This window comes from Bacillus rossius, chromosome 1 (assembly GCF_032445375.1).
Source record: "Bacillus rossius redtenbacheri isolate Brsri chromosome 1, Brsri_v3, whole genome shotgun sequence".
In the NCBI taxonomy this organism is placed as follows: domain Eukaryota; kingdom Metazoa; phylum Arthropoda; class Insecta; order Phasmatodea; family Bacillidae; genus Bacillus; species Bacillus rossius.
The window spans coordinates 43,232,438-43,257,690 of NC_086330.1; the positions used below are offsets into that span (position 1 = coordinate 43,232,438).

General features: G+C 34.8%; 1 protein-coding gene across 6 annotated transcripts in view; it reads right to left on the reverse strand.

The window, feature by feature from the left end:
- Nucleotides 1-25,253, reverse strand: part of LOC134535225 (dolichol kinase) — a 52,061-nt gene that overhangs the window by 19,645 nt on the left and 7,163 nt on the right. For 2 of the 6 annotated variants that reach the window (XM_063374285.1, XM_063374301.1), the window contains exons 2-7: nucleotides 20,722-20,963; nucleotides 17,244-17,464; nucleotides 16,677-16,865; nucleotides 14,009-14,218; nucleotides 13,219-13,477; nucleotides 3,077-3,154 (exon numbers count right to left, since the gene is read on the reverse strand). In XM_063374285.1, coding sequence (XP_063230355.1) covers nucleotides 3,077-3,154; nucleotides 13,219-13,477; nucleotides 14,009-14,218; nucleotides 16,677-16,865; nucleotides 17,244-17,464; nucleotides 20,722-20,963 — 1,199 coding nt within the window. The remainder of the gene's footprint in view (nucleotides 1-3,076; nucleotides 3,155-13,218; nucleotides 13,478-14,008; nucleotides 14,219-16,676; nucleotides 16,866-17,243; nucleotides 17,465-20,721; nucleotides 20,964-25,253) is intronic. The other 4 variants (XM_063374294.1, XM_063374308.1, XM_063374314.1 and 1 more) reach the window with 2 other exon arrangements.

Genomic DNA, 25,253 nt, shown 5'->3' on the forward strand with positions numbered 1-25,253 from the left:
AAAACTTAATTTATTTTAATTGAAAATATATTAGAATACCTATGCTAAATATACAAATTTTTCTATAGTGTTTGGTTTCAAGGTTTTTTTACATTTATTACAATTTTCAAAGATTTTAAACAAAACTTTAAATTAATCAAATAGTAGTGAGGAATTTAAATATTATTTATTGGTTAACATTTTTTATTATTATAATTTAGTTCTCAATAACTTGTCAAAATTCCGTTTTTGTTGTACACGGGTTTTAATTAACTCACATAGAAAAAAAACATGGCGTGCGAAGGAAGTACCTACGGGCTCCGACCAACAGCACTTCTCTGCTGTGAAGTATTAGGAGATCAGAACTTGAGAGGAGGTAGTAATAAAAACTTGCCGGTGCCGTTGCGCGTCGTGGAAGTACAGCGCGCCAAAACACATGGTTGCCTGGCTGTATGTATCCGGCGTTCATAACACGTGTAGAAGTAGGCTTATATTCGTTACCTCCTGGCTGTTTATTACCGCCTAATACTTTTCAGAGCGAGACGTCCTGGTGAGCTGGTCTGTCCGTCCTCCTCCGTTCGTTCGTTACGTAACGGGACATTTTTTCGTGCGTACATGGCTGATGAACGTAACGGGACACTTTTTCATGCGTGTATGGCCGGCGGAAGTGACGTAATCCAACATGGCTGATGATTGTAACGGGGCACTTTTTCGTGTGTGCATGGTCGAAGGAAGTGACATAATCCCTAATCCCCAGCCCCCAGCCCCTGTCCCCATACGAACCAAATCCATCTACTCTTATCAATTTAAATTGTTTGGCGTGCTCTTTTATACTTCACTTTTTAAAATAAACGTACTTTCTATGAATGGGTTTTGTTTTTATGAATAACTTTACCTAACAAAATTTTTCTTTTCTTGCATAAATGTCGCACCCCTACTTTTTAAACTTGATTTTAGTATAAAATGTACTACGATTAGCGATAAATCACGGTATGTCTTCGTTGAGTTAGTCATTTTGGTTAAGTGTATAGATAAAGTGTAACAATGAATCGTACCTCTTTACGATTTCTTTTAAATCTGGATTCTGGTAAACTCAATCAAATGTATGGTTTATGGAATCAAAAATTAGAAAATATTGAGAGTAATTTTTACAACATTTTTCCCTATAATTTTCCTACATGGTGATTGTGAAGGAGACCATCTTTACTAGAAAAAAACCCAAATTCTTTCGACAAACTTGCAGACATGTTTTTGAATTGTTCTCTAACACAGCATTGTGATACGAAGAGTAGTTTACCAATAGCTCACTGTTTTACCAAGTGATGAGATTATTTTATCTACATTACAAATGGCAGTCTGTTAAGTTAGGTTAGCTACATTTAAAATACTTTACTATAGTGCGGACTGTAGGTTGGGTACAATTATTTACATAAAAAAATTATTTTTTTCTAGTTAGATCAAAATACTATAAAATAGTAAAAAAAAGTTTGGTCATGTTAATATACCTACCGTTTAAATTCTTAGTTTCTAACCAATACCATTTCACAGTATTTTTTAACATACGTAGCTATCCCGACCTAACTACTGGTTCTCTCCTTTTTAATTTTTTTTTAATGTACCTAACCTAACTAATAGTTAAAATGGTAAACTAAACTACTTGAAATATTAAAAAGCCCTTGAAAACATGCCAAGAAGTAAATATTTTTTTAATGGGAAAAGGCTCTCCGAAATTACCTCTTTACACTTCACAGCCATTCCGACTAGCACTTTTTTTTCTTCATAATTTCCCCTTAAAAAACATTATCTTCTTGAAGTAATTTATCACCATTAAAAGGAAGGACATGCAAAAATCTTGCACACAGACTATAAACCTTATCAAACAAAAAATTTTAACAAATAAGAAAATAAACCCTGTATTAGCTTTCCTTTTCTTCTGCCATTTTCTGGTTAGGAATGAAGGTCCTGACTTTAAATATGACAATACTTATGCCTTTTTAAACACCCGTCAAGAATTTATTTTAAAAAAAATTCTCACTACATGTTTAATACATAATAACTTTTGTGTTAGTCTAAAATAATGCTGTCCACCATTTTTATTAGATATTCAAAGATACTAAGGTACATGGTGTAATACTTTCATATTTCTGCTGAACAGCTATACTGATTGCCACTATAGTAGAAAAAATGTATAACAGACAGCAGGCCATTCCAAAATAGAGTTTTCAAATATAAATAAAGGAATAAACATTTATGTTTTCTGAATAGTGTAATTAACCATTATTTACGTAAACTGTGAGAATGTAAATATAAAATTAACTCTTAAGTGTTTGCAAATTAATGGTACAAGATTTTATGCTCTTTATGCATGTCAAATATTTATAGTTATAAGAAAAAGATTGTCAAGTTTTAACCTGTCAAATACAATGAACTCAATATTCGAGTTCAGTCAAGCTTTGTTACTCACTCAGTTCTGCTCAAATCTATGGGTTTAGGCCAATCTCTATTAAAAATGTAAATTTGAGCTAATTTCATCTCTATTTAACTTAATGAATTTCTGCCTTATTCATGATGAATTCCTGCCCTTGTCTATGATTATTACTAAGTTTGGTCCTACACAATTAAGAAAGACAAAATTGTTACTTTGTCAAATCATACAAAAAAAAATTCCTGAATCAAGATTCGTTATCCCGCCCAGCTCTATTAAAATAAAATAAAACTTATGCATGCCAAATGCACAATGTTTAGTCCAGTGAATTGAGGGAAGTCACAGTGGTAATACTGGCTCAAATGGTTCAGTGGAGAAATCAAGCTCACAATATTTCTAATGAAACGTAAACTAATGTTACTTAGCTTTTAAACATCAAGTACATTATCATGGCACCTTCCATTAATTAAATTAAACAGTCAAGCAGGCTTCCCACAAATTTTTTAAAACCAAATTTGGTATATCCTGACATGGATATAACCATAAAATGCTTAAAATTTTGTATAAAAAAATATATGAGAAGTAAATTAATTATATTCCTATGATTCTTAGTTACTTGTTTAATTAATCTAAGAGATTTTGACAGCAATTGAATGTTTGTCAGATTCTTACCAAACATCATCAAAATGGCCACAAAAGCCATTTGAAAGATTATGCAGGCAGCAGTGCCCTCTTTGGTTTTCTTGGAATCTGGAGATAAAAAAATGACAGTTAGCCAACTTTGTATACATGAACAGATTCAATGCCAATGTTGGCATCTTTCCCAGTTAGGCACATGCAAGAGATAATACTCAAGATACTTAACAGTTAACAGCCTGCCTATCAGGTCGTAACCTGTACAGCACACAATCTTTTGGATAGTTACGAAATGTTTTATATCCATCCATGGATGGATCACACATGTCATGCCACTTTATTGCTTTAAAACATGTAACATTACCCTTATGTAAGTTTTTCTCTAAGGACAAAAAAATAAATTTTAGCATTGCACTGTGTGGTTGCATGTGTTCTTAAACAACAAAGCCTGTGTTTGTTTTTAATAAATATAACATCACAAGTATGAAAGAACTGTTTAAAATAAATGTCTCAGCAGTATGTGTAAAGCAATATGAACCGTGCCATTTGCTACATCTGTCAGCCCAGCAGGCTCTGGCAAGTCTTGTGGCTGGCCTGCTGCACTGGCATCTCAAAAATAAACCAGCCAGGGAGAGAATGTGGCAAGCTTCCAAAAAAATGCAACATTATTTAAAAGTGGTAGGTACGTCCTATTGATTTAACTGTCAACTAAATTATGAGTGATATTCATTTGAACACTAATCATAAATTTTTATTCTTAGTAAGTTTTATCAATGTTTCTCATAACATTAACAAAAATAAAGTGCTGAACATGTTCTAACTTCAATAATTTTCAGAAATGTCAATCCACGGTACATCAGCACTTCATAAAGCCCTTGTAACTTAACAATCCCAAAAAGCCACTATGCTTAGTCTATATTTTAAAAATATGTCAGTTCACAAGAATACTTTATTCAGGCCCTAATTTTAGGAGCAGTTACTGACTATTGGTAAGCTAATAACAGTATGCATGAGAATATATGTAACTTCAAAAGTTCAATAGTGCTACCATTAACAGTTTCAAGGAACTTTAAAACATAGTGCATTTGGAACTTTCCCTGAGCGACCAAATTATTTATTTATTTTTTTATTTATTTTATTTATTTTGTAATTGTAACATGCCAACCAACAGGAGAAAGCCTTTAATGGTTGGCACACAATTAGATACATATGGGTCATTCCATGTCAAATCAACACACCCATTTTACATGACCACTTTGGAATCTCCTCAAATTTTGTATAGTGGTAGTAGGTACTAAAAATAAGAAAAATATTTAATTTTAATTTTTTATCTCAAACGGTTTCCAAAATACAGCTATGTAAAGTTTTCAAAAAAGCGCCCAAAAACGCTGGACGAGCGTTTTTCAAATTGCTCTAGAACCTGTTCTAATTAAGCTAGAAAGGTGGGAGTGGTGTCATTTTACTCCATTTTTTATGGGCTTTCTTTTGACATATAACACGCCATAGGTTGTAATAAAGTTTTTTTTCTAAACTCAAAATCAAAATTTTGATTTTGAATATATCAAAAAGTGCATCCCAAAAAATTTTGAAAAAATTCCTACAAGTAGGCTATATTAATGGTAAGCATAAGTTAAAATTTCAAAATGGGCAGATTATGGCTTCATGGTTAAATATTATCTGCAAAAAGGTGAGATTTTGGGAATTTTAATTTGGTAAAGATATTTTACTATGTTCTATTTTACCAACATCAGTAATGCTAATAATTTTACTATCTATAATAAATCTACACAAACATAGGTGTTGGTAGTTATGGCTATGGTTATGGTTATAAAAAACGTTTCAGAAGTTTTCTTTCACTTCGCACAGTTTGCAGAGTCTCTTCTTGAAAAATAACTACATGAAAACTGTAAACTGGAAACTAGAATTAGTTTAAAAATTAATAAACTTTGTTTACGCGGCAATGTAGCGATAATCGAGGGTCGCCATGATGGTATGGTCCAGTATGGTCGTATTTATTCCGACAACAACATCGTGTACCTTCGGGAAAGTTCGTATTGATATTAATTTATTATTGAGGTGACTGTTTATTAGTTAATGTCTTTATATAAGTGGATTTTAAAATATGTAGGTATCATTCAAGTAATTTTTAAAAAACAGTAAAGAATAAGCTAGAAAGTTTTAAGACTAACATTCAGACTGTAATCAATCTGCTCCAGCAGGCAGGAAGGAGAGGGCCTGAGGGGGGAGGGGGCAAGCTTTGCTGACAAGTTGAGACCTGCACCTCACAAGAATAGCTCACATAGCAGTTCGTCTGAGTCTGGTGCTCTTGTCAGTAGAATCAGTAGTTATGCTGAGAACAGTGATGTGATAAAAGTATTAGTGAGTGTAACTACTAGTAATGTGTGACAGTAGTGAGTACTAATGATAATACAGTTATGTAATGTACATTATACATGTCAATATTTTTATTCAATTAATTATTATTTAAAGACAATTTTTTGTTGAAACTTGTAAATTGCAAAACGGTTTTAATCAATTTTAAATTTTAGAATTTAAAAAATGGAGAAAAAAGTTGTGTTTATTAGATTACAATGTTTTAATCCCTTAAAAAAAGAAAATCATACAGTCAGGGATAAAAAGACATTAAGAAATGTCACATCATGGATGTGCAGTTTATATCCTGAAATTCCAAAGGAAGCTAAAATTTGCAATAAATGTAGGAAAGAAATTACAGCTTTGAAGACAAACTTAAATGCCAATCAACCTGGCCCTTCAGCTAAGCCTTGCTTAGTGGCATTGAATGATGAAATGTCCAGTTCGGATTCAGACAGAGACCCTAACTTTTCTATTTCGAAAATAATAGTAGATCAAATGAATACTTCTCTTTTGGAGCTAGAAGAGTCTCCTATTGACAAAAGGAAAATCCAATCCAAGCAGTATGCAACAACCAAAGCAAGAAAAATTCACTCTGCAATGAAACGAAAACTTTTTGTAGCAGCAGATCCATCATCGTCCAGTCAAGAGGACGATCTTGACCAATCAGTTTTACAAAACCTCAAAGATCAATTTTCCGTTTCAAACAATCGTGTTAAGAAATTAATGATACTTACTTGCCTCCCAGAGGGTTGGGGGATAAGGAAGATTATGAGGGAATTTAATGCGCCAAACTACATATATGGTAAGACAAGAAAAAAAATTTTAAAAGAGAAAGGTATATTAGAGACTCCCAATCCCAAGCCTGGTAAGACGCTCTCAGAAGATGTTGTAAATACTATTCATTCCTTTTATCTAAATGATGAAATCAGCAGAGCAATGCCCGGCATAAAAGATTGTGTATCAGTTGTTGAGGCAAATGGAAATAAAACCAAAATATCAAAACGTCTTATCTTGTGTAATCTGAAGGAAGCTTATACTCTGTTCAAGGAGAAATCCCCCCACATTAAAGTAGGATTCTCTAAATTTGCTGAACTAAGACCAAAACAATGTATTTTAGCAGGCAAAAGTGGCACGCATGCAGTGTGCGTATGTACTATCCACCAAAATGTGAAGTTGATTATAGAAAATGCCCGATTAGGAACTCTAACTAATGGTGAATTTAAGTCGTACAATTAGTGTATGGTCAAAATGCAATGCAATCCACCAGCAATAACATGTGTCATGGGTGAATGTGCCGATTGTCCTGGGGTTACACCTATACAAACAATTCTTGAAGATGCCTTTGAAGAAAATTTGATAGAAAATGTCACCTTTCGTCAATGGGTGTCTGTAGATCGTTGCACTCTTGAGACTTTAAACAAATCTTCAGAAGACTTTATCACTTTCTTTTTGGAAAAACTTTCACCTCTAATAAAACATGATTTTATTGCTAAAATGCAGTCTGCTTTCATCAATGATAAAAAAGAAAATTTAAATGAATCAGAGTTTGTGATAAACCTAGACTTTTCCAAAAACTACACAATTGTAGTACAAGACGAGGCTCAGAGCTACCACTGGGCTAATGAACATGTAACTCTTCACCCTTTTGTAATTTATTACAAAAGTAAAGACAAACTCTACCTGTCAGTTTTGTTGTGGTATCAGATTGCTTGGAGCACAATACTGTGTCTGTTTATACGTTTCAAAAGAAACTTATTGAATTCTTGACAAAACATTTCCAGGCATTACCAAAGAAGATTTTCTATTACTCTGACGGGTGTGCTGGGCAATATAAAAACAAAAAAAACTTCATAAACTTGTGCTACCATAAAGAGGATTTTGATGTTGAAGCTGAATGGCATTTCTCAGCTACGGCTCATGGAAAGGGCCCTTGTGATGGGATTGGTGGCACGGTCAAGAGACTAGCCGCTAAAGCTAGTCTACAGCGGCCATATGACAGTCAAATCCTGACAGCCATTCAACTTTATGAATGGGCAGAACAAAATATCAGTGGAATACATTTTACCTTTTCAACCCAAGAAGATCATATTGAATCTGAAAAGTTTCTCGAGGAGCGTTTCAACCAGGCTATTACTATTAAGGGTACTCAAAAATTCCACTGTTTTATACCTGAACCATTGAGTCTCTCAAAACTAAGAGTTAAAGTTTTTTCGGAAAGTCAAACTGAAGACACTGTAGCTGTTCAAAAATCACCAGATAAATTGCAAATAAGTGATGTAAATGGCTACATAACGGCAGTGTATGATGAAAAGTGGTGGGTTGCTTATGTTTTGGAGAAGAAGGAAGAAGATGATGAATTAAAAGTAACATTTTTACACCCTCCTGGACCGGCAGCTTCATTTTCATATCCAAGGAAGCCTGATGTGTTGTGGATATCAGTAACGGACGTCCTCTGCAAAGTTGATCCTACAACTCCTACTGGAAGGATTTATACACTTACAGCTGAAGAGACTAGTGATGGGTCGATTCCGATTCCGGAATCGGTCGGTCCCACCGATTCCAGTATAATCGTGGGATTCAGAATACAATAGTTTTGGAATCGACCATGACCGATTCCTGCATTGTTTTTAAGTTTACAAAATACATCTCCTACGCAATGTAAGAAAATACTAAAATGAATGCAAATATAATTTTTAAACTACATAATACAATCTTTTTTACGGAACTGATTTACGAATTACGGTAATTAACGTATTTATTTACTTGCACCGCCATTTTCCCTATAGTACAAATGCAGTATCTACTTTCCCGCTTTAAACGAAAGCATTTTTCGGAAATTACGTTGCAGCAGCACTGCATTTAATAGTAAACCTTCAAAAATAACTAGACAAAACCATAAATGTTTAAAGAAAATTATGTAAATGGCAAGTAAAATAACGTAAACGTTAACAACTTGATCATGGCAGCTACATTTTAGAGGTGGGTCGAAAAGTATCAACCTGATACTTTGTCACTGATACGCGCCTGTATCAGGAACGGCAAACGAGTACACTTGAAAAGTATCAGAGACTTTAGTATCAGTTCAGAATTCACCTGGAACAACACCACGGCCAATGAGCGCAGTACCCGATCGCAGATGACGGTCACTTGGGCGGAGCTTGTGAAAGGGAAGGGAGCAGGAACGACGAATAAGGGATAAAGAAGGGAAAGAATGTAGGGGAGGAAGCGCAGGGGAAGGCGTTGAAGCCTTGAAGGAGAGGCGCAAAGCGATATTGTTACAATCAGAGCTGCCACTCATGGGTTTTTCCACCCAGATCTGGGTTTTTCCAATGGTGTTTGGGTTTCTGGGTGTTTAAATAATGAATTCCAACAATTCTAGGTTTTTTATAATTTTAATTATTTTTATACCTAAAACAATAATAAAGGTAGTAGCTACTGTATCTGTTGCAATATCTGTTTGATAAATGCAAACAAGTCTATGTGTTTCACACACAAAAATACATATAAACACAAAACTAGTTTTCAAGAAGCTAAGTTGAATATTAAATTAGACACATTCTTCAAAGAGGCTTGCAGAACACAAAACCAATGCAACAATTAACCTTCAAACCAATCTTGTAGAATCAGACTCTGAATAAAGACTAACGTACATGATGCAGTTTTATAAAAACAATTACCGGTTTAAAGAATGCAGTGATGGTGTTTGTTTTGTCATGTATATATTTGTAGGTTTTTTTTATGATATGTGCTGGTCCAAGAATTACTTATACAGCCATTTTGCTGCAGTGTAATTTTCTTGTATTGGTTGTATTTAACCGTTTTTAGTCTTGTAAGTTAATTAATTAATTGTTTTATATTAAAACCAGTTATGTTTATATTTTTGAATTAGTACGCAAACATTTTCAACGATAGCATTTTAGACGCATCTGGGTTTTTTACCCATGTGTCTGGGTTTTTTTGTAGGTTATCTAGGTTTTTCATGAATATCAGAGTGGCAGCCCTGGTTACATGTCGTTTTGTTTATTGTCCTACTTCAAAGTACGCTCAGTGCGCAGTGCGTGCACCGTCTCGTTCAATAATAAAACTAATGAAATTTTAATATTAAAAAGTACATTAATACAAGATATAATATTTATATTTGTGCACCTAACAGCTATGAAAATGCAAATAAATTCTCAGTTGACACTAATAACAGATGTAATCAACATATGTACTTTCTTTTTTTGAAAACTATTAGTAACTAGTGTTTTTATACATTAAAAATTCACTATTTTATCAAAAATAAAAAATAAAAAAAACAGATAGGTACATTAGTGAGCATACTATATCAATGTTTTTTCAAATGTTTCTTCAGATTAGTCGATGATTTATAACTAAGTTTTTGTTTACACAAATTACAATTAGCAAACTCATTATTTTCCGTGAAAAAATTCCACACAAATGAAGTCTTTTTCGTGCACTTATCCATTCCTTATTTCACTATAAAGATACTAACTACAAAGCATGACAGCCCGCAACATGGTGATACACGGCCAGGACGAACTGCAGTGAATGTTGAACTGATTGATACTGGTTGTATCAGGCGGGCATGAGAGTATCAGAGTTAGAGAATTACCAGGCGTGATAAATAATGTATCAGATTCTCCTTCCGGTCGCACGGTCTGCGTACGCGGAGCTTTGTTGCCTCCTGGGACCGTCTGATACAGAAGTATCAGAGACTTGTAACATGGTACAATGCTGTATCAGTATCAGGTTGGAACAGATACCGAAAATTGCTGTCACAACCCACCTCTACTACATTTGCCATTGTAAACAACCTAATTTTTTGTTTGTGCTACCGGCCATGGTAAACCATACGGCCATGAACCAAATCTTTGGTGACGTGAACGTGAAAATTAAGATGTTTCACATCTCTGCACTTTAAACTTTACAGAATTAAATGAAATAATTTTTGAACGAGATTTTACCCAAATTGTCAGTGGATTACTGCGACCATATTAAAATAAGTTTAAAAGCAACATAACCAAATTGCTGTAAATCGGCGTTCTTGTGCGTGTTCAGCGATGCTCTTTTTACATTAGATATATTTTGGAAAGGCAGTTGGCTAATCTGGATTTCCAAACATTGCTGCTGAAACATTCGTAAATTTTTATTACCAGACATAAACAATCTTTTGAAAGTAGTTGTGTTTAACAGAATTGTTTCCGATAAATTTTTGAAATGAATTAAATGTTAACACGCGATTTTTTTAAGAGTTTAATTATTTTGTGTAAGAAAATCTCACCATAAAATGTGGACATTTTGAGATGCTAAACATGCACAGAATGTTCTTAGTCAAGAACCGAAAATTTATTTTCTCTTTACGGTTGTGAAGAACTGCAAGACTGGATGGATTTATTCTTTTCACCAAGTGAGATGGTCCCTTGAAATATGTATCAACGAGGTTATATTGTCATTTTATTTGGATCATTATTTACTTGCGCTTGAAAATAAAATTCTTAACCTAAACGTACAAACCTCTTTTTTTACAATTAATTAATTGAGTTGATAATGTAAGGTATCAAAAGTTGGTTAAGTTATAACATTATTTATAAAATACGTCATAAGACATCTTTGATTATTGGCAGTGTTTGAACACATGTTTCGTCTAACTATATGCAAGGTTAAAAGGCCAAATTGTGCTAGAAATTCAAGGTAGCATAACTTGATGGTAATGAACATACTTTTTAACATTATATAAGCTGTATATAATGTTAATTTCTGCACAGAAAATGAAACACAATTATATCAATAATATATATATATTATATATAATTATGCAATTATATTTTTAAAATCATAAAGAACCTTTTTTTTTTCTGAGTATATTACTCTGTTGAACATTATCAGCTAAAAATTAAGGAATCGGAATCGGATCGAAGAATCGACCCTTTAATTTAAGAATCGAAAATGGAATCGGAATCGGTATATTTTAGGAATCGGCCCAACACTAGAAGAGACACTAAAAATAACTCAGGCAATGTCAAGTAACAAGTGAATTTGTACTCAGTAAGTAAATGGAATGCCTATTTGTTCATGTACAAACAATTAATACTACCATACACTACATAAACCGTACTGATTTTAGAAATCAACTCTCATTTCAAATATTTTTTACCTATTGAACCCATTGCATGCCCATTTTGAAATTTTGACACATGCTTCCCATAAGTACAACCTACTTTTAAGAATTTTTTCAAAATTTTTTGGGACGCACTTTTTGTTTTATTCAAAATCAAAATTTTGATTTTAAGTTTAGAAAAAAAATTTTTTATGACAACCTATGGTGTGTTATATTTCATAAGAAAGCCCATTAAAAATGGAGTAAAATGACACCACTCCCACCTTTCTAGCTTAATTAGAACAGCTTCTAGAGCAATTTCAAAAACGCTCGTCCAGCGTTTTTGAGCGCTTTTTTGAAAACTTTACATAGCTGTATTTTGGAAACCGTTAGAGATAAAAAATTAAAATTTAATATTTTTCTTATTCTTAGTACATACTACCACTATACAAAATTTGAAGAAGTTCTAAAATGGTGAGGTAAAATTTTAATTCAAAGTGTGTTGATCTGACATGGAATGTCCCATATACACTCACAATAATAAACATAAATGAAAAACACAAAACAATACAATATAATACATATAAAAACAAAACACACATAACGAAAGACAATAAAACAAAAATCAAACGTTACAATTTAGACACAACAGAACTAAAACACATATGATCATTAGGAACTAAGGAATATAATTAAAGTCTTTATCAAATTTATTAAAATTGGTTATTAGCCTAAAGATAATATCATTATTTCTGTTAACTGTACATAAAGTGGAAGTTAAACGACTGTTAAAAGGAGGTACTCTTAAACCGGTGTTGTCAAGTATATATTTACAGTTTAATTTGTTAGTATAACATTTTTTAATAAAAATAAAGTCAAGTAATTCTCTTCGACTTGAGAGGGATATCAGATTGGGTAGAGGAAGTTGTTTTTGAATAATAATATTTATTAATTTATTCTGTATATTTTCAATTTTCATATTATCGCACATATTGATGTTGTTCCAAATTACTGAGCAGTATTCTAGTTTTGACCTAATTAATGCTAAATAAAGAGAGAGGATAGAATCAGTTTTGGTAGCATAACATGTGACATATTTAATTAAAGCTAATGTTCTTCGGGAACTAGAAATTAAATGTTGAACATGTTGGTGAAAGAACAATTTAGAATCTAAAATGATACCTAAATCTTTGAGAGAAGAGGATTTCTGAATTAAGGTGTTGCCCAATTTATAATCGTATTTTATGGGAAGGTATTTTCTGGTAAAGGATATTATTTTTGTTTTGCCTTTGTTGAGGGTCACAAGATTGGCTTTACACCAGTTATTAATTTCATTAATGTCAGTTTGTAATAATAAACAGTCATTAAAAGAGAAAATTTTTCTACTTATTTTTAGATCATCTGCGAATAGAGTTCCAGAAGAATGATTCAGAATTTGAGTAATGTCATCAATAAAAATGTTAAAAAGTAAAGGAGACAAGGTACCACCTTGAGGAACTCCAGATCTAGCTATAAAATTTGAAGAATTGGAGTTGTTGATAGATAAAAAAAAGTTCGATTTTTAAGGTAGCTGAGAATGTTTTGGCAGATTACCATCTATTATTTTTTTTTTTTTTTTAAATAGGTTTGGCACATAAATATGTAGAGCCACACTATCATCAAAACCAAGTATTCAGGGAAAGAAATAAAATTCTACACCCACCTTTCCACTTGTGGCGTCCAAACTTATGTCCGTACACGCTAGCCGCCGTGTCTCCGATCCCGACGGCCAGTAAGCCACTCATCAAAGGCAGCAGAGCCTCCGAACTGAGCACGGGATGTAGCCACATGGGCGTGCAACAACCCACCAGCAGGTATATTGGCGTGAGAGCCAAGCCACCAGCATCTTTCTCGTCTACAAAGACGGAGTAGCTGTCCTGCAACGCACCACCTAGTGGTGGCATCTGTAGGATCCTAAAAGCCTGCAACAAACACATGAGATATCATAAATAAAAACTACAGTCATAGCATAGCTCATAGAAACACAAAATATTAACAACACAATTTGTTTCAATAAATGTACTAGTATATTATACTTTTAGTTTCTTTAGTTACTTTAGCATATCATCCTTCAAATACCTATAAAAATTTAATACTATATCAATCTAAAACCTGGCAGTATAAATGATTGCACCCTCGTAACATTTCCATCAATCAGTTAGTACAACACACGGGACATCCATAGCCATATTCACCAATGCATAGGGATCCACCTTATTTCACGAATGGTTTATTTACAAAATTTTTATATAAGCAAATAGGTTCCACAGCCTAGTGATTTATGTTATTTTTGTGGTGTTAAATACCATTTTTGCTTCATGAATTTTCACGAAACGTAATTTTCTGGTTTTGCGCGAAATGGGGCACAATCATCCCGCAGATTCGTGTGACACTTCCTTGTACATAGGTAATTCACAACGCTATCCAAGGGGAGACGGATGCCAATGCTTTACCTCGAGGATGAGAAACAGAGCCAGCACGACTCCGCTCGACAAGTAGAGTAAGCACGGATGCATGATGAGTCCTGGGAGGAACACAGCCACTGCGAGCACGTGGAAACACTTCCTGACGCTGGTGGAGGCACGCTTGCCGGCTTCCACTTGGGACGACAACGCCTTCACGGCCAGCACAGAGCACACCACCCAGTACAGAAACATCATAGCCTGCAGGCAAACAACGTCAGCTCCATGGAGCTTCCCCGCATGTGTAGCTTAATACTGCAAGTACTCCTGGGGTGTTGCACTGTGCTTTGCCCTGCATGCTTATTGCAGTACATTCAGGCTCACCTCAACACTTTTAAAATCAACTGTTTCAGAAAAAATTACTGTCTATGAACTGGAAATGAAAAAAAATGTTCATACGTTTTTATGTCAAGCCAGGTTAGCATTATAACAAGAAAAGTACTTGATGTACTGTCTCGTAAAAATAAAATTATATCTGTTTAAAATCCATGGCTGCTATAATTGGTTATTTATTTAGCTTAAAACAGAGCCCAAATACTACACGTAACAAATTTTATGTGTGCCAAAATGCTACATACATAAATACCATATAGTTAACTCTCATTACAACATACCTGAAAAAAAAAATCACAGCTTTGGTACTTAGTACTAAATGTAAAGCATCTTGTAAACATCTGAAAATATATAATTTAAAAATTTAATGTAAGAAATCCTTTAAAGTGAGGTACTTTGTAATAAAGTTTCACTTTGTGTGCTCATTTAAAATCTGTTACTGCAACAGTTGTGTTACATCGTCAAGAATGGCCTGAAAGCGCTGAAGTTTGGATACTTGTATTGCTTGCTCGTTCCTCCACGGATAGTCATAATGCTTCACCTGCTATTCAAAAGCCATTCTTTGATACGTTGAAAAAAACAACATAGAAAAGGATTCTAAATGATTCATAATTTTAAAAAAAAAGGTTAAATATATGTTTGCTAGTTCAGTGTGTTAAAATAATATTTCTTATTGGATCTCTACTTGTAATTTGTATGCTACAAAATAAAAAATAAAAAACTAAACATTAACAAAAGGATCAGTTCAGCAGAAGTGGTTTATAAGTGGATAACCTACGTACAAGTAATACTACGTGATTTTAGCCAGTGCATGCCTGATAAGACAGTTCTACACGCAATATAATTTCATAACCTGTAACAACCCAGGTTACTGCCTTTCACAGTTGTTAAATGTAATAATTAACAAGTTATTGTGATGTATGATATTCAGTACTAAGTTTAGTTTTTCTGATATAAATTAAATAACATATTTTTTGTTTCTTTTAAGAAGTATTCCTATGTTTGCTATACATTTTATGATCATAATTTACATATTTTCATGCTTTTTAAGTTATTTGACGATTTGTTAACTTTGTAGTCAATAAGCCCCTAGGCTTTATTTTTTACCAGTCTGTTGATAAATTTACATATTTATGTAATTTAACATATTTTTAAAGTATAGTTTTGTTTTTCTTTGTTTATAAAAAAAATATTAACGTAAGTTTCTTTTGTACTTTGTTTTCGACATGGCTCTTTGAGGTAAGCTTATTCAATGGTGTGACCAGTTGCGTAACAGAGAGAGACAGAGAGTTCATAGCCTTCAGAAAAAATGTTAGTGTGTGTTAGGCGGCTGTTGCTATGTGCCCGTATTGGCTGGTAATTTTTAAAGGTATTTTTGTGATTGGTTAAAAGTGAGATCACCAGACCACATGATTTTTCCCTAGTGTAATCTGGCAAAAAATGCCTCACTACAAGAGGAAAGAAATTGTATCATGCTATGGCTTTACGAGTACTGCGCTGTGATCGGCTGGAGAGGTAATGCACCTGCAACATCCTTCAGGCAGATGCTGCTGCGTAGTCTTGTTCCTCAGTCTCTGTCTGAACAAGGTACCGGTAGGTCGCAGTCAGGCGAGGGCTCACAAAAGCATATAATTATGTGAGTTTATAAAAAAATTTAGCAGCTCTAGTCTGGGCGCTACCACATATAATCAACCATTTTTCATTTTTGCAACTTTAATCTTGAATTTTTCGACCAGTCACCGGTAACAGCCCACTAGAAGGATCGGGCGAACTCTGTCTTTGTTTTGAAGGACCCCGAGTCCTTCGGCTGTACCATGAGTTTGTGTGCAACCACAGGAAATGAGTGTGAACTGTCTTTCAAATTAATAGTTCTCTTTCGGTACCTGCGAACAGTCGACTTACGTATTTTTTGAGTCGATGTAGAGGTTATGTGAGAAAAGTTGTAGTATACTCTACATGTACTGTTTTTTGTGATTGCAAAATGAGTGCAACAAGGACTGAATTTTCTAAGAGTATTAATAAAATACGTTAATATTAGTTTGTGTCCGAGAGACATTATTTCAGTAACTAATCAACAACAGTAATATTTTTTTCTGGAATTTAAAAAAATTTTCAACACCCAATTCATTTCTTCAAGTGTTAATAAACTATGTATGGCCATCCCTAGACTAAAAATTTGCTATCCAGGTGATCTGGAGTGCAATAAACCATAATACATAATTAATTTATTAGATAAAAATATCCAATTACATTAAAATCAAACATTTAAACTACTGACCATAAATGCACCAAACAAAACTTGAATAAAATTAAGTTGATCTCTCACCGATTCCTGTGTTTCGAACATAAACAGCCATATCCACTTGACTGGGTTGAACTCCAGTAGGAAATACAAGGCCGGGACCACCATGCCCACAGCCACTGCAAGCACGACCGTATAGAACGGCACGGGAGCGCGGAGCGCCGGCAGAAGCCACACTGCCCCGCAGATCAGCCCAACCCCCAGCAAGCCCACCTGCAACAAAACTACTGTGCGAGTGGCTAAGGCATACGCGACTATGCAAGTATAATCAACACACTATTATGTTCAAGTTAGATTTGTCAAACAACTCTTTTACATGGTTGTATATTATACTCTGCAGCAACTGCAACAGTTTGCTTTTATCTTTCCAGCCTTCAGGTCAAGCATCTAGCCGCCGGCTAGCGGCTAGTCGAAGCACTGAATACTTTGGCGGAAACAAATACAGTTTTTTGAACAGATTAATCAAAATGCTAAAACAAAATTCTATGTTGTGAGAAGGTATGTTTTTAAAAGGAAATGACAAATGAGAGTTGTAAACCCACCCCCAAATGTTAAGCATGAAAGAACGAGTAAACAGTGATAGTAAATTACCTGCAAAATAAGAGTTACTATTTCCACGCAGTCTTTCGGACTTTCATAAAGAGACTGCAACACATTGTTCTCACATGATGTGATAAACAACAACAATCCTTGCGAGACAACACTCGCCTCACCAATGGTAAAACTCAAAGGGCAATGTTCCAGCAATAAATTCCTCACATGTTGGAAACCGAAGGTCATGAAGAAAGCTACTGCTATGCTATGGAGCACACCTAGGAAACAAGTAGTAGAATGTTAGTGAAACCACAAACAAGTCAGCAATAGTATTTTACTTTCATGTACACTAAAAATACTGTAAGCACCCTTTACTGAACACATTTCCTTTATAACTAACTTCTATGCCTTAGAATGTCTTTTTTTATTTGTCATTACAGATTATTTGAAGGAAATGCATGACAAAGATTTTAAGTGACGGTTTGCTTACAATCAAAAAATTATAATTTTTTTGTTAAACTAATAATGAAATAAAACACATGTGGTTTATTTCATGTTTAGTAAGTACAGAAAAATTTTACTGAAATTATTAAACAAAACCACATGTAACCAAGTGCAGTAAGTCACAGGTTATGATTTAATGATAGTTTTATGTTGTTAAGTTGGCAATGAGGACTAAAGCATTAGTGTCAAAAATATAAATCATTACTTAATATTTTCAATTAATATTTTTTTCTGGGTTTTATATTTTAAAACTTAAAAAAGGGTAGGTAAATATTATAGAAATTAATGAGTATATTACTAATTATATAGTATTAACTTAAAACAGATAGTTAAAAATGAAATATCATGCATTTCCCATGTCCAAGGATAATAGCTCGCAAATAGTAATTATTAAAAATTATTATTTATCTACCGATCTTGGTTTTTGAGCCATTCCTTTATTATTGCTCAATATTATGCAGTTATTAATCAAGATATTTCATACTTTGTGGCCTAACTTCTATTTAATGTTAAATTATTTTTGAGAGGCACACTTAGTTAATAAACTTTGTTGGTTTCAAAGAAAGAAATGATTCACCCTAAAAATGTGAAAATTTATAGTATATATATTTAATCCACTTTACTTTAGATATATTTATAAAAAAAAATTAAATCAATGCAATTTGCAAATATTCCAAATTATCTATCAGTACTGGCACTGATCAAAACTTTTCAAAATTAAGCTACTATGTATATAAGTCTAAGAATATATCTGAATGAAAACAAGCAGTTTTAAATTCCAGCTGCAACACATATATTTAACCAAAACTGCAATGTGTTAGCGTGCATGATAGCATTTGTAGCATTACCTATTAAACATTGACATGAATAATTTTATATTTTTTGATTATTTTCAGTATGTACTTGATTAAGTTTTCTATTTCAATGTAAATAATTGCTGAGTGAATGTTTCAGAGGTAGTGATATATTAGTAACATGATGTTTTGCACTTATTCCTCATTAGTTCCATTTTTAGTATGTCTGTTAATTTACATTGACGTCGGCCGGGGCTACGCCCTCCCTAAGCCCGATGTGCCTCACGCCGTCACCACCCCTCTCCTCCCACCACCACCCTCTATTCAAACCTCCCGCCTACCCGTGCGTACGTGTGCGTGCGTGTGTGCTCGCCCGGCAAGAGGGCGCTGTCGAGCCAGTGCGCCACACCCCTAAAAACATAAGTATATATAATTGTGTTGTTTGTTTTTATATTCCCTAAGTGCAACGTGACGGCAGATCGGCCGGGAGGGTTTTATGTACTTTTATTTTTAAACAATGTATTAAAATATCATAGCGTTTCCGGACATTCCCGAGGAAACCCGAAGCCAGACAATAATTACGTTTCAATCTTAATAATTATTATTTGTATAATCTTTTCTCTTCATTCAAAAATTGTTACATAATTTTCAATGCATTCTTGTCATGTTAATTTAGTTTCCCGTGGCACGAATTCGCTAATATCTTTAACGGCAATTGTTTCGGCGGGATGACGCCATGTTAGTCGAGCGAGCCATGACCTCACGCAGTCTTCCGCCATCAACGACCTAGAGCAGACGCATCAGCACTCCGGGGACCTCACCGCTTGTATTCTCTGCCAATTAATTCTGTTAACTTTAATTTCGTCTCAATCACTTTCTTTTAGTCCTCGGAGCTACTCTTGGTCGGGGGATTTTTCATTAATTAGTTTACGACCAGTCTCGGTCTTTTTCCTCGTATTACGTAATTTAACATGTGATAACGTGGTGGCTCATCACCTATAAATCGATTCGTGCCGCGGGCGTTTTGTATAGTTTCAACCGTGTACGTGTGTGAGCTGAATTAGCGGAATAAATCAGGCGTGCGAATTTAACGTATTATTCTTTTATTTTTCATCTGTGTGACCACGTGGAGTGTGACTGCGTGTGGGACGCCTGAGAGCCCACTTCGTAGGTAAAAGCGTGCCCGACGCTGAGAGCGGGCAGGAATTAGTGCTAGATGTTTTCAAGGGGAAATATCACGTCTCACATGGGCGACGTCACGCCCTGAGTTAGGAGTCTCACCGGGTCCACGTGCCGTACCACGTGGTGGCGCCCACTAACAATCCACCGTAAAGCCGACCGATCGACCCCCCCCCCCCCCCCCACGACAACATAATTTAAATTTTAAAAGCCACTAAAATGCATTATTGCCTATTTGCCTTGTTGGTTAAGTTTATAAGTGTATTCATATACTTTTCTTTGTTTTGTTATTATCCTGGGTTGAAAATATGATGCAATGTGACTATACAATTACATCAGTGTTAGAAAGAGAAAGAGAGAGGAAGTTGTGCCCTGAAGTATAAGAGATACAGAAATAGTGGTTCCCCGCCTAGTGTAGGAACTCAATGACAAATGTATCATCCCAATTGGGAACAGATAGAAAAGAAAAAAGAAAAAAACCTAGTTACCAGTTTAAAGTAAATTGTTTCTCAAAGCAACAAACTTTTCTGTTATGCTTTATGAACAAATTTTGAACAATGTTGTGGTCAGAAGATGGCGGCCTTTGGACTGATGTGATTTTTCGGTAAAGGATAATAAAAAGTAGTAAAATTCAGTCATTGTTCTACAGACACTTTATTTTTATCATGAATCATTTAAAGCAACATTTTTATGAAATTTGAACAGGTTTTTTTAACCAAACAATTTTTTTCATGTGTTTTTATGTATGTGTAATTCAGACCAAGTTTGAGCTAGCTGGGAGGTCTGGGTTGTAACACATTCAACCTTCTACCATTCTCCATTGGTAGCCAGTAGCTATGGCAAAACTAGCTTAATGTGATAAGATATCCAATAATACAGCAAGTTTTGAACCACTTGGGTACCAAATCAGTGCTCACTAATTATGAGTTAAGGCAGTTTGATTGGATTGAACCCGTGACTCACACAACAAAGCTTTAGAAGTAATCAAAATGTTGTCATCTGAATTCACACCAAGCCATCATCATTTTGTTAAAGTAAGGTTCGCAGAAGTAACGTACCAACTTTGGCGACCGCGAACACGAACAACGCACTTGCGACACAGCACGCGAGTGTGTTCGGGGCAGAGCTCTTCCCGGGCCATGTTCTCGACACGAATGTGCCTGCTACGGAAGGTACGAGTCCCAGCGCGCCAACAGTCAGTACATTGACTCGCGCAGGCGAGACGGGAGTCTGACATTCCCGGACGAGCACGGCTAATGGAAGTAGAGCGTTCAACCACTCTCCATCTCCTGCGCCGGGCCTGTAATCACGTGTGCTACATTAGATACACAAGCTGGAGAGCAGCCACAGGATCACCCGACTGCCCAATAACTTGCCACCAATTGTGTCACAGTGAATCTTTCTTTATCAGGTTGAAAAATGAATGTTTACCCCAAAAAAAAATATGTTCAGTAATATAAGTAACACACTCAAGTTGAAATAGAGTTGGTGTTCTTTAATAGATAATACCATTAGACACTTATGAAAAATTTTAGAACAGTATAGGTCTACAATCACTTACTGTATGGATCACATATTTTATGCTGATTTTAAGTGTAAAAAAATGTACTGTTACCCATATGTGAATTTTGGGTTAAAAATAATAATATTGTACTGTGTGGTTGAATACGTGTGTAAATAACTAACCTATGTTGGTCTTTAATAAATATAACTCCATGAGTAAGTATTAATTGTTTAATCATAATATCTCAGCATTGGCGTGAAGTTCCGTGAACAGCGCAGTGACCAGTCACAGCCCCGGCAAGTGACGTGTCTGCTGCTCTGCGAGGGCGAGGAGAGGAGAGGAGAGGAGAGGAAAATATAACAATAAACCACCAGCCTGGGAGGGAGCAAGAGTGTGTATGCATGTATGTGCATGTGCGTGAGGCCATGTGGCAGTGTTGACAGTTTTCCCTCCCTCTCTTCTTTGTAAATGTCCAGGAACTGGCACCCACACAATTAACATGACTATCTTGACAAATGTTCATGACCCAACGTGCCCAATCATTATTGTTTTTGAATGAGATTTCCCAACGCTTTCAACTGAACATACCATGGAAAAACTGCAGCCATCAAGTGCAGTCATAACTATGGAGAGGGTGGTGGGGGGACTGTGCTTACTCACACCCTCCCCAAGTAAACAACAAAGAAGAGCCAAGGGTCAATACCAGTGTGTGTGTGTCGCATTTCTTACGCAACAATAAGCTGAGAAAAGGAACACTTCACTTGTATCCACGGAACTCTAGTGAAGACAGATATATGGTGATGCAATCCATATGCAGACAAAACCCTTATGGTGAAAATGTTATGATTTTTTTTGCCCAAAATTAAGGGTGCGACTCATAACCAGGGCCACCATTCTGCGGATAAATACGGTAATAAATCAAAAGGAAGCAGTGTCTTTTATGGATACTGATATAACATGTTTCCAGTTCACTCATCTACTAATGATTTTGAAGAAGCTCAGGTTGTCTAGGTAGAGTTAAAATCAAAATATTTCAACAGACAATAAAGAGAGAAAAAGAGAGAGCAAGAGGAGTGAAAGAAGGAGAGATGAGAGGACTCCAGCTAATACGGAGACTTTTGATTTTTTTTCTGTTTTCTATTTCTCTATGGTGTATGACAGGTAATTTTTTAATTAAATTTTGTGTAGTTGCTGACAGACTCTATCAGAAGCTGATTATAAATTTTTTTTCAGTGCACAGTTTTGACAATGCATTCCGTAGGACATGGTTTGACCATCCTGATTCAGGTTTTCCCTGGTTTCACAAACTGACTACAGGCAAGGCTGAGTCGATTCCTGGCTTCCTTACAGCAGACCATGGCCAATATTCCTTCCCCGACATCCCCCTATTCACACTGAGTGTTTCTGTCCAACAATCTTGCTGCATGCAGTATGAAAATAAATAATAAAAAACTGGACCCATTCTGATCCATGTTATCTTTTAAGACTTGTGACTCTCTAAGCTTGAAACTTAAATGATAAGTAAAACATTCACAGACTAACAGTGAAGCTCCTTCACCTACAGTTTGACTGCACGCCTGAAAAACCTTTACAAATGGCCAAATTTTTTATGTTTAGCATTACAGACAAAATAAAATTATTATTTTGTGAGAACTTACGTCTATTTCTTATTTTTAGCAATAAATTGGCTGGATGCTATTGTAACATGAAAATATTACAATTATTGGAATTTAAGTTAGTTGCACACTTTTATACTCAGCTAAAGTGTCATTTGTCAAACAAGTAACACCCACAACATTCAAGTGATGGTTATGAAATAAACAATCCGAATGTAGGTAAAATGCTATTTTATATTAACGTATCATTTAAGAGGAGTAAAATTTTGTGACAAATCACAGTCGATCGGCTAAGACGACGATTGTTCCTTGCACATGCAAAAAATTCTTGAAATATATCCCAACGAAGTTTGCAGGTAGTAGGGTGTAAAGTTCAGTCTATGACTGTTAAATTACTTGAAAATATTAATGGTTGAATTTAAATAAAAGAGTTTGACATGAATTTGGGTAATTTATTCTTTTCAAGTCGTAAATTTACATATCATTTACACAATGTATCCGAAAGACAACACACTCACTCTTGTCAATGCTCCTCAGTCCTGTGCCTTCACTAAATAATGTCCCTAGTGACGTGCTAGGTAGCGAATAAACAGGAACTACGTCCCGGTGGGCCAACGGACCACCCCGGTCTGTGCCACCTGCCTGTGGTTTAAATTTCTAAATAAAACTTCTATAAATGAAAAAAAAACTGACTTATTGCCAGCATGGCCCCGGTACCCAGATGTGAAATTGTCCACACTTACAATGTCATAGGATTGTTTTTACTGAGCTGTCGAACAGTACGTCTAACCGACATAGCACTCTTACGACTGACAAGGCTTCACAACTACATCCAACCACGCAGGGAAGTAGCATGACCTTGCCAACCGAACACAGCGCACATCTTACACTCAAGGACACAACGGCATATAAAATACATAACCCTCACATCAAAGCATTTCAGCAGAAAACAAAACATTTCTGATTGACATGATTTTACCATCCCCAAGTGGGAGTGAACACCTGCCAATTATTTCATCCTAAGAACATATCTAGAAAACACCATAATGTTCCTTTCATCCTTGTTTTCCCAAAAAATACACAATGTTCCAGAAACATAATAATAGCTTCCAAATAAATACAAACATCATAATATAGGCATAAAATCCATATTTAAAGTGAATAAATACTGAAAAAGACACACAAATACTAACTTGTTTGCTAAAACAAAGTGAAAACCAGTAAAAATATGAACAACTGTAAAATAAAAATACAAAACTAAGTCACCATGACTGTGAATTATATAACCATCAGATATACTGACTCACTGGAAAACATCATGTCCTAAGAATAAATACTGTGTTGGGGAGGGCAGACACCTGCAATGCCACATTTTATCTCTGATGTATTGAACACAAAGTCAAAGTTATCAAAGGTTCACAATTTTATATGATATTTTAAAGTAAACAATATATATTTTTTAAATTAAATATTAGCTTGTTTCATATTTCTGACCCACTATAATGGCTTAGAATAAGTTATATTAGACAAATTTTCCTAATAATTAGAAAACATTTAATACGACTAAACAATTAAAAGAAAAAGGCAAAATTAAAAAAAAAAATTCACCTTTAAACAACAGATTTAATACTTTGCAACTAAACACTACCAGTAACATCCATGGTTTACGTTAATTACACTGTTCCACAAATGTTAGAAAATAAAAATAATAAAACAAATCCCACAATAATACTTTACTTACATCAAATATTTTCAAATCATTCACTATAGATAATTAAAACATATTTCATGAGATTAATATTTTTTTTTTCCAATGCAAAAATTATATCCATGCCCATAGTGCAATTAATTCTCTGACATCTAAGTTCCCTACCATTTCATTTGATCAAATTCCCTGCTGTTTCCAGGTTTTTCCTTTCAATTTGTTTCATTTTACTATCAGAGAATGGAACATATGATTATTCCATGGGCCTTGTCAATAACACATAAGTACATTTACACTTTACAATCAAAAATACATGTGAACATAACTACAGAACACAACAAATATTAATTATTGACTTGAAACAAAAATCTTCAAAGTTTAAAGGTATTGCTTTATTGTTTTTTAATAAAAAAAAATAACACAAAACTAATCTGAAATAAAATAGTTAGAGATCATAATTATTTTATTACAATAATACAAGAAATTGAAGTATATTTGGGTAGTCACACGTGTGCGCGTGCGTGCGTGTATATATATATATCCTTCTCCCTCTCTCTCTCCTCTCTCTCCCCCTCTCTCTGTCTCTCTCTCCTTCTCTCTCTCCTTCTCTCTCTCATTCTCCCTCTTTCTCCCTCCCTCTCTCCCTCCTCTCTCTGTCTCTCTCTCTGTCTCTATCTCCCTATCTCTCTCTCCTTCTCTCTCTCTCTCTCTCTGTCTCTCTCTCCTCTCATCCTTCTCTCTCTCCTTCTCTCTCTCTCTCTCTCT